We start from the raw sequence: 15395 nt of genomic DNA on the forward strand, positions 1-15395 counted from the left end.
AAATATCTTTTGAGACTTCTTTAAAAAAAAACATTAAAAATCTGCTGTCCAAACAATGATTTACAAGTATTTTGTTGTAGTATTTACAAACAGTGTAGAATTTATTGGATATTCTGTACTGAAGGCAAAAACGACCGTGCTCAAAAACAACATCTGTTCAGTCATTACGTCAATATTTGTAGTGGTAAGCACACTATTTGTTTTGAGCAATGTATTGATTGCGCTTAACATTACTTGAAGACACTTTCACGTTTTGTTCTACCACATAAAAGACATATCAACCTCAAATTCACTGTGTGCTTTAAATTGATCAAGGAAGTAAAAGTTACGTAATTTATGTAGTAGAGCAAAACGTGAACGTATCCTCAAGTAGGCTAATGTAAAACACCGACCTTAATTCACTCAAATCGAAAGCTGCATGCATTTTAAAAGCCCATTAGAAATTCCCAAGGGATCCCATGTCTGAATTTTCTTCCGGGTTTTAGCACTACAAACTGCACAGCTCTGTTAAAGGGTTAACGTAAATGTGAAAGAGACCGAACACTCTCGGAAAGGCGTCAATCACGAGATAATGTCCCGATTTGCCTCACCCGCCGGTTCCACCCTTTTCTAAACAACGATGTGTTTACAGCTGTGGAAAGTGCAGTGCAACAATCCCTCACAGAACCTGCCTAATTCTTCTCAACTCGCTTTAAAGTAGCCGTCCAAACCGTCTGAGTAAGTGTTTAATGCACTGCTAGGGTCTGGAAGGGTACATGCTGTATTTTCCCCTCTTGCCCCAGTGCCATGGATACTGTAGCGGTACAGGTGGAGCCACTGACAGGCTGCTTCACAGTCACGTGATCTGATTTAGAAGAAGCAGCGGCTGCAGAAATTGGTTAAAATTTCATTGCCAGGCTACGGTCTAGTGGAAAAGGGTGTTAATATCCCTGGCGCGTTTTCATTTCAACGATATAAACGCGAGGGCGACGGAGCGCGCTTGTTATCATCTGTTAGAGCGAAGAGTGCGGGCAAGATCGGAGGAAAACATCGAAGCATCTGCAACAGCATCGCACGCAGGGAAGCAGGATCTTACAAGCTGTGGGCTTGACTCCATTCAATCGCAACACAGTTTGTAAAGGCACCTTTGCCGGGTGGACATGGCTGGTTATCTAAATCCTTCGAGTGAGGCGTGAAAATGAGCTTTATTGGATATGACCGGTCGCTTTTTGGTGGACTGTGTAACGTGGAGCGATAAACTTTAACTGGCGTTCGGTTCATGACAGAGATGCGTTTAGATGTGCGCTGAATGGCTGGAGTACTTTAAGCAACTCTCTGTGTGTATGTGGCGGCTGAACAAGCTCTTGTGGATGCCAGACCTGTACGGGTGAGAAGAACTCGTGGCTGGGACTACATCGCGCGTTGTGATGCTTCTTCTCTACTCTCTGTCTGATGTGAATTTGGATTTCTATAGTCAATTCTGCGCGTTTCTAGAATGGCTCGCTTCGAAGACGATCTCCCGACCCGGTATGGAGGCGGTGGCTCTCCAGCGGGTCCAGGCAGAGGGGCCAACCGGCAGCCAGGCCCCCCGTGCGGACAGAGGATGTATAAGCAGACAATGGCCCAAAGAGCCCGGACAATGGCCATATACAACCCGATACCGGTCAAACAGAACTGTTTCACAGTCAACCGATCCCTTTTCATCTTCAGCGAAGATAATATCATTCGGAAATATGCAAAGAAAATAACAGAGTGGCCATATCCTTTACATAAATCACAGGCACTTGTAAGAGGGCAGAGTGTGTACTGCGAACAGACCAGTTTGTAATCAGCAAAAATTCTTGTTCATTCACCCATTCAGTCTTAGTTAAGGTCGCAAAAGTTTTGGCGGAAATAAAATCATCGTTTTATTCAGCACATAAGCAGTTATGTTAATATCGTGTCGGTTGCAATCACTCTTACTGGATTTAAATGACATGCAGCATGCAGGGTGTTGTCTCGCTGATGGAGCAAACATTGTTACAAGAGGGTTCAGTAGGTTTCCTCTTACGAAATGCCTCTGGAAAAAAGGCTTTTAAGTATATTTGTGATTTGCATACATCATTCTTTGCGTACGATACATACTGCAAGTGTCGTGACGTAAAATGCCATTTAGAGTTTTAATTGTTTTGGTCGCTTTCACATCCAGTCACTGCGGTATTGATTCTTTTCAGTCAGGAAACGAGCCTCTCTGTCGCTCATGGCAACCAAAACAGCTCTTGCATTAGGCTGCCTAAATTGCTGTGCAGTCTCCGGAGACTTGCCCCTGGGAATACCAGTCATAAAGTAACTGAGATATACCTGCTAGTCTTTACGTTATAATATTATAGCATTCGCAGCTTATATCGTAGGATGCAGTCAAAAAGCAATAAAGTTGATAGTCGAGACAATTTAAGCGGAACAGGTTAGTGCTTTAAAGTTATGAGCGCTAATATTTAAAGCGGAGGTCATCAAATCTGAATCGTTCCGAGTCTTAATGATTTTGCGAAACTGAGGATCTCATTTCATTTCAAAAGTTTGAGGAGCTGTTTTAGCTGCTGTCCAAGGTGCTGAAACACCTACACCTTTGCAACTCGTATTGGGAAATGCGGAAGTGATGGAGGCCTACTGAGCTTCTGAATGTGGAACGCCCAGTTTTATCACGAGAATAAAGATTAAAATATCGATTTATTTACTTAACATTTAATGAACTAACAAGGCAACATTTGACATCTTGTTTGTTTTGGAAACGACATTTGCTGGGCATTTTCACATTTGGTGTTCAGCTTTTCTGTAGTATTCAAATGAGAAGGCCAAATTACCTGACTTTAAAATGTTGAATAATGTGTCAGTTTCTGTTTGTAGCCATAGGTCCAAACAATTAAACAAACTATTGCTAATCACTGATATTTGAGATATGTGACTCTGGACAACAAAACCGGTCATAAGGGTAAACATTTTTGTGATTTATACATCAGCTGAAAGCTGAATAAATAAACTTTTCATTGATGTATGGTAGCTGAGATACAACTATTTGAAAATCTGGAATCTGAGGGTGCAAAAATAATTAGAAATAATTAGAAAATCACCATTGAAGTTGTCCAAATGAAGTTCTTAGCAATGCATATTACTAATCAGAAATTAAGTTTTATCATATTTGTGGTAGAAAATTAACAAAATATCTTCATGGAACATGATCTTTAATCAATATCATAATGATTTTTGGCGTAAAAGAAAAATCATTTTGACCCATTGTTGGCTTTTGCTACAAATATACCCGTGCTACTCATGACTGGTTTTGTGGTCCAGGGTCACATATGGGAAAAAGCGTCTCACTATTTCACAAGCCAACTTCACCTGTGAAATCAATTAGATGGAGCTGAAAATCTGAACTTTAAAGATGTGTAAAACACGTTTTGTGAAAAATGCAAATTGTACCCAAACGTACATGAATATCTCTGAACGTGCTGAGGCTGAACGAGTTAATCCAGAATATGTCTTTTGATACATAAGCTATTCTTTTGGTCTTTATTTGTGTTGCCTGTTTTGCCTGGTTTAATTTCGAGCACTAAGGGAGTATAATTAATGAAATTCCCCATTTATTGAGGTTGCCCTTATGTTCAGACTACAATGAGTCTACTAGTCTGACGCAAATGTGTTTAGAGGAGTGCCACGGGAAATAATTATCCTCCTCCCCACTAACCAGCAGCTCTGTGAGGAATGACGCAGTTCACACAGCTCTTGACAGAGCCATAAGGCACCTGAGATGAAGTGAGAGAGTTTTTATCAGTAATTCATGTGAAAAACTAATAGTGGAGTTGAGTAGGGTGCATTTTAAATATTTGTCCTGTAAAATCTAGGTAGCTCATTACTGAGAATTACTGATAAAAACGATCTCACTTCAACATATGCACCATACGACTCAGTCAAGAGCTGGGTGAATTGCGTCACAGATACAACTTTAAATGTTTAAATGTAAGCCATTTGTTTTTACACTGTTCTTCTGCATTAGTTTCCAGAATTGCTTGATGATCATGTTATTGCTGTGAATGAATTCCAATTATTTGTATCCCATAGACTCTTTCCTTAACACCATCACTCCATTTGAATACATGATTCTCGCCACCATTATAGCAAACTGCATTGTACTGGGCTTAGAGCAGCATTTACCAGCTTTAGACAAGACACCCATGTCAAAGCGACTGGTAAGTTGGACTTTTCCCTCATTAAACAGCATTTTACATAAGTTTAAGTTTAAGTTCTAGATGCTGAAAGCTTTTACATGCTGCACTTTTTATTGTTTTCACCAAAGTTGTTTTAAATAGCAGTTATTATTCTAGGTCAACAGTTTGTGCAGCCTACATTTGCATTATTCATTTAGCAGACACTTCGATCCTTTGTGAGCTGCTGTCAGTCATTCAACAGTGGATCTCTTAACTGCCCTTCTAAATTGATCCACCATCTTTGCTGAAGCTTGACATTTGATTGACATTTCAGTGTCTATAATAAAAGGTGATAATAAACTGTTCTTTAAAACGTTTAACATTCTGTGTTATTCTGTATCATATAGACCAATTTGGAGTAGACGTCACAGTTACGTCATTTGCAGCTGCGTGCGCATTGTGGCAGAAAAACACTATTAACAAGTGGAGGGAAATGGGTAAAATCCATGGAATAATGGAATAAAAATTGAGCCTTCGGATGTCAGTATCAGAATGCAAATCATTTTTATAGAATACTGTCATCAAAAACACAATTTGAAGCTAAACGCAGATGGTTAAACGGACAGACTAAGGCTGAAACCTGCTATAATTACTCTACTTTTAAAACATAAATTTGATTTAAACAATATCTATATCTATAATATTCACATATGCAGCTGGGGACATAGTGTATCAGCCCTACAGTTACAGCATGAAATACTATTTAAACCTGTCAAATTTTGACATTTACCTATTTAATCTCACAATTCTGACTTTTTCTGGCAAGTGCAAGTTTATATCTCCTAGTTCAGACTTTATAACTCAAATTAACCCAACAATAGTGAGTTCTGAGCTGAGGGGAAACGAGAGAATGAGTTGTTTTTCCTCGTCAGAATTCAGAATTACAAGAATTTTGACATATAAACTCAAATTTAAACCTTTCTTTAAATTCCTTTATTCCATGGCTTCCATAGACTCCTACTTGAAAACTGTCATTTTCAGCCACCAGATAGGCTCTGCCCACAAAACGTCATCACTGTGTTGCAAACACCTAATTGGTCCATATGAAATGTATTTAAACAAACATGAGCTCTTAACATTTTAAAACTTTATTGCTTGCCGTTTGATTTGTTTTTGATCTTGTTTACTTCCATGGTAAGGTTGAATATGTGCTTCTCTTACAGTATGTGCTGCAGTTTTTAGATGCTTTGGTATTTGCTTTAAATATTTATATTAAGAAATAACAGTTTTTATAGCAGAACGCTACACATTCTTTAAATTGCTTTATTTAACTGTATTGTGCTTCAGCAGTGTTCTGTAGAAGAACAACAGTTTAATGAAGTTGTAAAATATACGTTGCAGCTGCCACTGAGAGATTTATGACTCTCTTCATATTTAGTTTTCATTGGAAAGTTGCATTTTGTGTCTTATTTTGTATGAATATCCACTCATATGTCTCCTCACTCATAACAGGATGACACTGAACCCTACTTCATCGGAATATTTTGCTTCGAGGCCGGGATCAAGATCATCGCTCTAGGCTTTGCTTTTCATAAAGGCTCCTACCTCCGCAATGGCTGGAATGTTATGGATTTTGTTGTTGTGCTGACAGGGTAAGTTCAAATATTCTTCAGATTGTTACTCTCTGAATGGTTACTGTAAGTTTTTAATGTCAATTTCAATCTTTAAGCCAAAGGAAAGCATTAAATATAACATATGGCCATGGTCTATCAGAAGGTGGCCGATTGTTTTGTCGTTTTAATGCTATTGTTGACAAAAACCTCAGTGGAACTGCGTTGAGAAGCAATTTGGTCTGTTTGACCCTGGTACAGGCAGTGTAGCGGAGGTCCTGTACATAGATAAATGATGATTGTGAATCTAGCCTGCAGTCAGACCAAGGGTCTGGATGTGGGGGGTTATGGCTTGCTCTTCAGTAGTACAACTGGCTGCTACTTTGTAGGTGTAATGGAGTGGAGAGGAAGCTACTTCATCTCCAGCAAGGCATTCAGAGGGGACATCCTGATCCTTTTTTAAAGCATTATAGTCGATGATTGTTGCTGTCAGCATTCTGTTTGCCCTCAAATATCGCTGTATTACCTTTGGTTGTTTTTGAAGTGTTTCTGAAATGGAGGCAAGCATTCAATACCAGGATTCAGCTTTGTTTCTTTAGATGTTGCTGTTACTGTGGAGCTTACATGGTGGTTATTGCTTTGCAGTTGTTTCAGTTACATTGCACTGGCGTTTCCAATATTTCTGAGTGAAAAAAGTCATACCATCACAAGGTGTTTTCTTATATGGGGTAGTGCAGTGCTATTTTCACTAAATATTGATTCAATTCTTGGTTAGTACACTGAAAAATATTAGTGTAGAAACTATTTTCGTAAATTACACAGTTACTAGAAATGGCAAATAACACGTTTGAAGTAGGAAAAACTCCTCTTTTATTTATTTTGTTTTATGTAGAACATTTTTATTTACAAATATATATTTTTACAGTGTTGCATGGGTTATTAGAGATAACTGAAACTAAAACTATAAACAATTTAGTTACTTGAACCTTTGTACAAGGTGCTTAAAGTGCTTGAAGTACTTCAATTTGACTTTTTGAAATTTAAGGCCAGGAAAACCCTTGAAAATAGCAATAGTCCTGAAGAGGTACTTGAAAAGTGCTTAAAGGTGTCATCGGATGCCCATTTTCCACAAGTTGATATGATTCTTTAGGGTCTTAATGAAAGTCTATAATATACTTTGGTTAAAAATTCTCAATGGTAGTGTAAAACAACACCCTTTTTACTTTGCCAAAATCAGCTCTGCAAAAAGCATCCTATTCTGGTCGAGGCTGCTTTAAATGCAAATGAGCTCTGCTCTCCCCGCCCCTCTCTTCGCTCTGTGGAGTGACGAGCCTGTTTACTTTAGCCGCGTTTAGCTGGTTTGGTTCAATTCGGGATTTTTAAAAAGTACGTAGTGACGGGTGAAACGGAGCTTTTCGAAACTCTAAATAAGTTAAACCATTGCGTCTCAAAATTATTCACTCTTTCGAAGCGCTCCAAACGGATCGCATATCGCAAATCTTTTGTTTCAGATCGGGACTTCGGAGCGGGTTCACGAATCTTTTTACTCAGGTTGGAACTTCGCGTATCACGAATCATTTGATTCAGACTGGGACTTCGGGGTGCGTATTTGATTTAGATCGTATTAGGTTCGTGAAACATTTCACGAACTGAATGATTTAAATCAAATGATTCACGATCTGCGCTCCAAGCCCTGATCTGAAATGATGGTTCGCTAATCATTATTCAGATCTGAATTCAGTGTGGGTTCACAAATCATTTGATTCAGTTCGGGATTTCGGAGCAATTTTGTAAATCTTTTTTTGAAAACATCAAACCATTAAGGCAATACAGTTATAAAAACAAGACAAAGACAAAAGAAATAAAGTATACACAAATACAGATCCCTTAAAAAAATAATCATGGTTTTAATATAGTAAAAGTGTAGTATGCTATGTAATACTTTCGTAGTGATACTTTGCATGTGCTTCACTTTATTTTAATTAGTATATTTTTATTTACTTATTTATCTTTAGAATTTGAAAGAGAATATATTGTTTGATAAGTGAGTATCTGTACGAACCCTGTTGAAATAAACATTAACTGAAATACATTATAAAAAAAAACATTTTGTTTAAGGTAGTTACCAACATTGCGAACTTTAAATAATTAAATTAAAACTGAAATTAAAATTAATAATTAATTAAAAAAACGATATAGACAATAATAAAATGACAATAAAAACACAACGAAATAATTAAAAAGTTACCACGAAAATTACAATAGATATGGAAAGTATAAAAATAGCCTTATTCAAAATACACTTTTAAAAAATCTGTAAAAATAGAGCACAATGTACTGTATTATTATGAAGGAATTTTCTTATAGGTGTTTTATCTGCATTTTACATTTTTTGCTGCATTGGGTTGTGTTGTAGGGTTCGGGAAATGCCTGTAAAATTAATGGATAATCCTGGCTGAAAAATATCAGTACATATTTTTAAACAGTATATTAATAACAGCTATAATATTATCTCAATAGAGGATCACCAGCAGACTTGTTTGATACTGAAGGACAAGCTGATGTGATTTCAGATGGACAGCAAGTGAGACAACATGACTGGCTCCACTGGTAGACGGGCTCCAGGGATGTGCGCTCATCCCGGGGGAGTGTGCCGTGACGGGCATGGTGTTACGGTGGAGCTGGTCCCTGTATGGTTACTGCCACCACAAGGGAGTGTCCTGCCTTTCTCTGCCTAATGGCAGGGAGATTTATTTTGTCCATCCACAGAGGCTTACGTCAGCCCATCACCTCACTGCAATAAACAGATTTAGTGGAAGCAGTTCTGTTCCTGCAGTGGAAAAGGCTGTGCAGAAAGCCGGAGGATATAGAGCTGTCTATTTGCCTCTGGACATCTGAGGCAGCCAGCCGAGTTTATTTATAACAGACATAAAGAAGTCACATTATAACAGTGTGTCCTTTAAATGAGACATTTAGGTCCCTTTATAATTCATTTGTGTTCAAATGCATTTTTGCTTTTAAATTTATAGAAATGATATATGTATTAATATACATATTTTTGGTTACTTAATGTTTACTCTGTCTGCCTATTTACCTTAGCAGTTTCTGTCACCTTCGGTGCGAGCTGGTCCATGACTCAGATCACAATATCCCTGACAAGAAACAGATTTGCTTCATTAAAGGGCGGCAGGATGTGATATGATAATAATTATACTCTAAAAGGGTCCGAACACGAGCGGTTCAGTATAATCAGTCTCGGTCAAGACTTATTGATCCGTGTTTCAACCCGACTGCTGTTCGATTATCAGAGCGTAAATCAAGCTTTTGAATACTTTGAACGATGTAATGTAGCCCTGTTACTGTAATAATTTTGTGTTGGTTGTAGTCGACTCATTCTAACTGCTGTGGAGCCAATGTATGGGTCATTCTATAATGACCCATAGGGGTATAGGGGTACATTTAGAATTTGACAAAGTGAAGAAAACAGTTTTCCTGTTTCCCAAAAACCCAAACATGACCTTACATAGCTGCTTTGGAACAATCTATATTGTATAAATGCTATATAAATAAAGGTGATCTGTAGGAATATGTGCATAAAATACCATCTATGTTTGCTACTGTCCACTGGGTAACGCGGTTGACATTTTTAGTGTTTTGGGCCTATACTCAAATGGAAGCCTATAGAGCTATTGAGCATATGGTATGTTTAGAAATATATATATTTTTATGAACAAAACATAAGTTTTAGTTAAATTGTCTTGTTAAAAGTTGCAGCAGTAATACTTGTGTAACACTGTTGACAGTCAATTAATCCACTCTTGACACAGGTTTGCTAATTTAACCAATATTAGGGGAAAAAGACAGAAAATATAACATCTAATGTTTCATCCATGAGCTTCTAGCAGAAATATCTTCATACATATGCGAGAATGGGACAAACCATTCCTTTTTCAGGGGTTTCTAGTGGGTAACTTAGTTGACAATGGTTTTTCGGACACTAGTAAAACAAGTTATATTACAATAAATACTTATTATTTTGGAAGCAGACACCCAAATGTCTTGATAACCTAATCTAACTGAAATTCATTTATATTTGAGGTAATTTTCATGCTTAAATGCAGAGTAGAATAAGCAACTTTACAAATTCGGACAGCTGAATACCAGGGTTTTATGTGATATGAACATCATTTTTGAACAAAAGATATGGCTTTTTCAACATATAGTGACTGGGAAAAATATAATGGTGTACTAGAAAATACAGCATTGGGGCTTTATATTGATGAAAATATATTAAAAATATACTTCACGGACATGAGATGTACCCACAATTATAGAATGACCCTTATGTTTGTTTTTCTAGTCACATAGTATTAAATGTTTCTCATCTTCCAGTCAGTCCATAGTCTCTTTGTCTGTGTTTGATGATTAATATACATGAGAAGTGTGATTTTTGAGCCAATGAACTCTGAGTGTGGGCGGGGCTTTCTTGCAGGCCTTGACGAAGATAGCATCCCTTGTGGATCTTGAAAGATATATATTTTTTGCTTGTCGTGTCTCTTCTGGTTAGGATCCGGTATTGGTTTACCAAGCTGCAAACTGGAATTATAATTCATATGTCTTTTCATTTCATGTTTGTGTTTATATTTTATTACAGTATTCAGTATTGTTTCACACAGCAGTTTTGTCTCTACGTTTTATTTTATAAAAATAAAAATAATAAAAGTTATGTAATAATGAAATAGGTTTTATTCCCCTCTTTTATCCAGTCGCACAGCTCTAATGTGCCTCCAATAAGATCTTTGGACTTGCTAATAAGAGAATATATCTGACTCTCCGGGTTCACATCTCGATCAATACTGTATTGAACCAAACAGTAAGGGAATGGCTTTGCTACACCACTCTTCTTCTTTATGGCTATGTGCAGGAGCGGCGCACTCTTTCTCTCCCTCTCTCCTCGTTCCAACCGGTTTTAGCGGGTGAGGGGTGTGGTGATGGCCAGGGATCATGCTGCTGTTGAAGCTGCGATGAACCGAATGGCCGCTGGGGTTCCCTGCTCAGATCAATCGCTCTTAATGAGCTGCCCGGGTTCCCTGGAGGACGATTATGTTCGCAGCCTTGTGTTTCTCTGGGCCCCCGTAGAAAAGGGTCCTGAGGAGGGCTTTGGATATTGTGTTGAGGAAAGGTATTGTGTTTAGATGTAGCAAGGCTGTGATGAGCTTCTGTTATGACGTTATGTAGTGTTAGGCTTAATAGCTGAGAATTTTTATCGATACAAATTTAGACTGAGATATATGATGCATGAGATGCATCCAGTAATGCATTACAAGAAAGCAGACACTCCTTTTATATTCTTCTAAATCTGTTTCCCATAACACTGATATCTTTGTCCTCTCTTGAATATGTAGAGCTCTGCTTTTCTAAGCTGTTTCCTTTCGCTTATTCTTATTCATAATAAAGAAAAAGTTGAATTAAATAAATAAATAATAAAAAAATATATATACACTGCTGATCAAAAGTTTGGGATCAGTAAGACTTGTCATGTTTTTTAAAGAAGTCTCTTATGCTCATTATGGCTGCATTTATGTGATCAGAAATACAGAAAAAACAGTAATACTGCGAAATGTTATTACAATATAAATATGGTTTCTATTTCAATATACTTTAAAATATAATTTATTCCTGTGATGTAAAACTAAATTATCATCAGCCATTACTCCAGTCTTAAGTGTTACATGATCATTCAGAAATCATTTTAATATGCTGATTTATTATTAGAATTATCAACAGTTGTGCTGCTGTTTTTTTTTTTTTGGAACCTGTGATTTGGAACTAGAATTTTTTGATGAATAAAAAGTTAAAAAGAACAGCATTTATTCAAAATATAAATCTTTTCTAAAAAGTCTTTCATATCACCTTTTTATCAATTTAACATATCCTTTCTGAAAAAAAAGAATCAAAATTTACTGACCCCAAACTTTTGAACGGTAGTGTATATTGTTAGAAAATATTTCTGTTTTAAATAAATGCTGTTTTTAACATTTTATTCGTAGTCTTTTATAGTCTATTTATAGTATTTGATATCACTTTTTTTTTATCAGTTTAACACATCCTATCTGGAAAAAAGTATTAATTTCTTAAAAAAAAAAAAAAAGAAAGAAAGAATCAAAATTTACTGACCCCAAACTTTTGAATGGTAGTATATATTGTTAGAAAAGATTTCAGTGCTGTTCATTTTATCTTTTTATTCATCAAAGAATCCTGAAAAATAAGATCACATGAAGGATAATGTGACACTGAATACTGGAGTAATTATGCTTTGGTCTCAGTAATAAATTAGATTTTAATTTATATTACATCATAATAATATTTCACAATATTTTAAATATATATATATATATATATATAATGTAACCTTATATTTTAAGATTTGTATTAATTCAAATATCTTGAAATGAGATATTTAATATATTTAATATATCTTTCTTTTGTATTAATTCTTAAATTTAAAAGCACAAGATGATTTTTAATTATTATTATTGTTTTATCTAACCATCTGATAGAACATGATTTAGAAAAGGAGTCTTAAACTCAGTTGAAAAATTCCAGAAGATTAATGACAAATGCAAATCTTTTTACAGAAATTTGTTTCATTTTATAGTTATTGGCTCGGTTATACAGTTGGCACAATGGATGCTTACCCAATTTTTGGGGACGAATGTAAGTACAGGTTTGTTGTTGTCAGCTAAGCGTTTATTAAGCCATATTAAAAATGATATTATGTAAATATGCTTGGCTGCAGTGTAAGAATCATTTAAGAACAACATTAAAGGCCAAACCACAATGCAAAAAATTAAACTGATTTTCACGCTGGATTTAAGGATGGAATGCTTGAGAATCCATATGAAGCTAGCAGTACTTTAAGACCCTTGATTTAAAATCGTCTGCTTTCATGAAATATATGTGCTTACTTTATGTTTCACTCCTCCATCTGTTGAGGGCTGTGTAGGTGGTATGGAATATCCTGCTGCTTCTAGCACAACGTCAAGAAACAAACTCAAGTTTTAAACACCATCTGTCCAGAGCTTTCTCTATTGCTTTGTCCTGTTTGATGGCTGCAGTCTGGAGAGTAATTGAGTCATGTTTCCTCAAAAGATGTTAATATTCCTATTACTGAAGTCTGAAATCTTTCTTCATTTCCATGTAGTTCCAACTGTATGTGGTAAAGATGTTTTATATATATTGATCCCATTCACTGCATTGAGTAACGGCCTACACTGTGTCTATTCCACCTTCCTGTTGAAGAAATAGATTTTTGCAGCAGTTGCACCTCTTAAAGCAATATCCTGATTTCCCCTCTCTCGATTCTCTGGGAGTAGATTGGGTTTCTGTGGTTGCCACAGAGGACCTTTACTTGTCAATACTAGTGTGTTCCTGTGGGTGACTAAAGTAATTTGCTTGAAGGGAGACAGTATTTTAGACATTCAGGGTGTCACAATCCTTCCTTGGTGCTGACATAAATGTGCCAGTATCTTTAATTGATGAAGACTTTCTTGACAAGTTGTCAGGGTTTAAAAACAAGGTGCTTTTTTTGTCATTGATGTCTGAGTGGATTTTCTCTGCCGTATGTACTGGATCACTTTATGATCTCGTTGATGGCATGGAGTGAGTTCTGTGCCTCTTTTAGCACATAGACCAGGTCAAGAGCTGTGGGGTCTAACAATCATGAATTTTGCATTGAAGTGGAGCATATTGAATCGCTTTGCTACTAATTATGTTTGATTATGTTCAAACTAACGATTTGTGTTGTCATGATAGTGATTTTTAGTAGTTTGTTCCAATGCCAGTCCTTGATTCTCCCTTTAAAGGGATAGTTCACCCAAAAATTTTCATTTTTGGCCCCATGACCCCATGATTTGCTCACTCTCAGCCATCCTAGGTGTATATGACTTTCTTCTTTCAGACAAATACAATCGGAGTTTTATTAAAAAATGTGTGGCTCTTCCAAGCTTTATAATGGCAGTGAATGGCTGTTGACTTTTTTTTTTTTTTAAGATTTATTTTTGGCATTTTTTTGCTTTTATTTAGATAGGACAGTGTTATTGGACAGGAAGTGAAGTGGAAGAGAGAAGGGGTATCGGGAAAGGTCCATGTGCTGGGATTCGAACTCGGGACGCCCACAGCGCAACAGCGCTATATATCAGGCAGTTGGCTATTGGCGCTGACAGGTTGTTGAGATTTTAAAGTCCAATAAAGTGCATCCATCCATCAAAAAGTATACTCCACATGGCTCCTGGGGGTTAATAAAGGCCTTCTGAAGCGAATTGATGAACGTGGAAGTGACAAACATGGAAGCGCAGAGGAGAGAGCAAAACAAAACACTGGTCACAAATCAGAAGTACAAAAACAAGGATTTGTAAAGAAAAATGCCGGAGGATTTCGATGTAAGCCAAGAAAAGACTGGTTTTCCTTTGATGTAAACTAAACTTGGTTCTCAATAGACTAGCATATTCTCACCAGAGCTTACGCTACACATACGTCCTGCGTCATCTGCTGGAACGCCACTCTCTCATGAACGTGCATACAACAGTTAGCGGAAGCTAGAGATTATGGTTTATAAAGTTTTAAATATGGATATTTTTCTTACACAAATGCATCGATTCACTTCAGAAGGCCTTTATTAACCACCCAGAGCCATGTGGAGTGCTTTTTATGATGGATGGATGTACTTTATTTAGCTTCAAAATCTCAACAGCCATTCACTGCCATTATAAAGCTTGGAAGAGCCAGGACATTTTTAAATATAACTCCAGTTGCATTCACCTGAAAGAAGAAAGTCATATACATTTAGGATGGCTTGAGGGTAGTAAATCATGGGGTATTTTTCAGTTTTGGGTGAAGTATTCCTTTAAGCACTTTTGAGTAGAAACAGCAGCTTCAGTTTATATGCATTCAGTCTTTTGTGAAATTAAATATCAATAAACACATCTTCACCCCAGTGATTCAGCAGCTGAAACGCAGTGTTTTGTTTGGAAGGGTTTGCCTGTTTAAAACCTTTGAGGTTTCGCCTGAGAATGGCTGTAGAGGTTTATAGATGTGCTGTTGCTGCCTCCTATTGAGGCACATCACTGAGACACAGCGGGGGGCTTTGGTATGACAAGTGTCAGTGTGTTATGAGTGAGAGCTGGGTGTTAGGGTTGGAGGGAGGGGTTTAGATTAAATACCAACCAATTAGCAGAGCTCTTGCTTTCTCTCACTCTCTCTGTATCATTTGCACTGCTACTAGCATCTCAAGCAGGTGTCCCTTTGTTATTTTCACAGCTAACTTTACAATCGCTAGAGCACAGGGAGTCTTTTTTCTTGCGGGAATAGCCAAGCATGGGTTTTGTTTACTCTAACAAAACCTGCTACAAAGGCACTTTCCTTAAAGAAATGATAATGGGAAAAATTGTTTTTTTCTGTGTTTCAGAATTTATGCAGGTCTCTAGGATATTTCAGAACATCTGAACCAGGATAAATCAGTCTTTTGATGCAGCTTTAGCTTTTTTACATTTGAAGAATGACCATTGTATTATGTTTTAGAAAACTGGCTAAGCCTATAAATGCTCTTATTAATGTGAAATTTAAA

At 36.8% G+C, this 15395-nt stretch overlaps 1 protein-coding gene across 5 annotated transcripts in view; it reads left to right on the top strand.

Moving 5' to 3' along the window:
- Nucleotides 1-779: 779 nt before the first annotated feature.
- Nucleotides 780-15395, top strand: part of cacna1ba (calcium channel, voltage-dependent, N type, alpha 1B subunit, a) — a 138804-nt gene continuing 124188 nt past the window's right edge. For 3 of the 5 annotated variants that reach the window (XM_051108968.1, XM_051108971.1, XM_051108969.1), the window contains exons 1-3: nt 780-1736; nt 4096-4202; nt 5673-5812. In XM_051108968.1, coding sequence (XP_050964925.1) covers nt 1475-1736; nt 4096-4202; nt 5673-5812 — 509 coding nt within the window. In that variant the 5' untranslated portion in view covers nt 780-1474. The remainder of the gene's footprint in view (nt 1737-4095; nt 4203-5672; nt 5813-15395) is intronic. The other 2 variants (XM_051108970.1, XM_051108972.1) reach the window with 1 other exon arrangement.

This window comes from Labeo rohita, chromosome 5, assembly GCF_022985175.1.
Source record: "Labeo rohita strain BAU-BD-2019 chromosome 5, IGBB_LRoh.1.0, whole genome shotgun sequence".
NCBI lineage: Eukaryota > Metazoa > Chordata > Actinopteri > Cypriniformes > Cyprinidae > Labeo > Labeo rohita.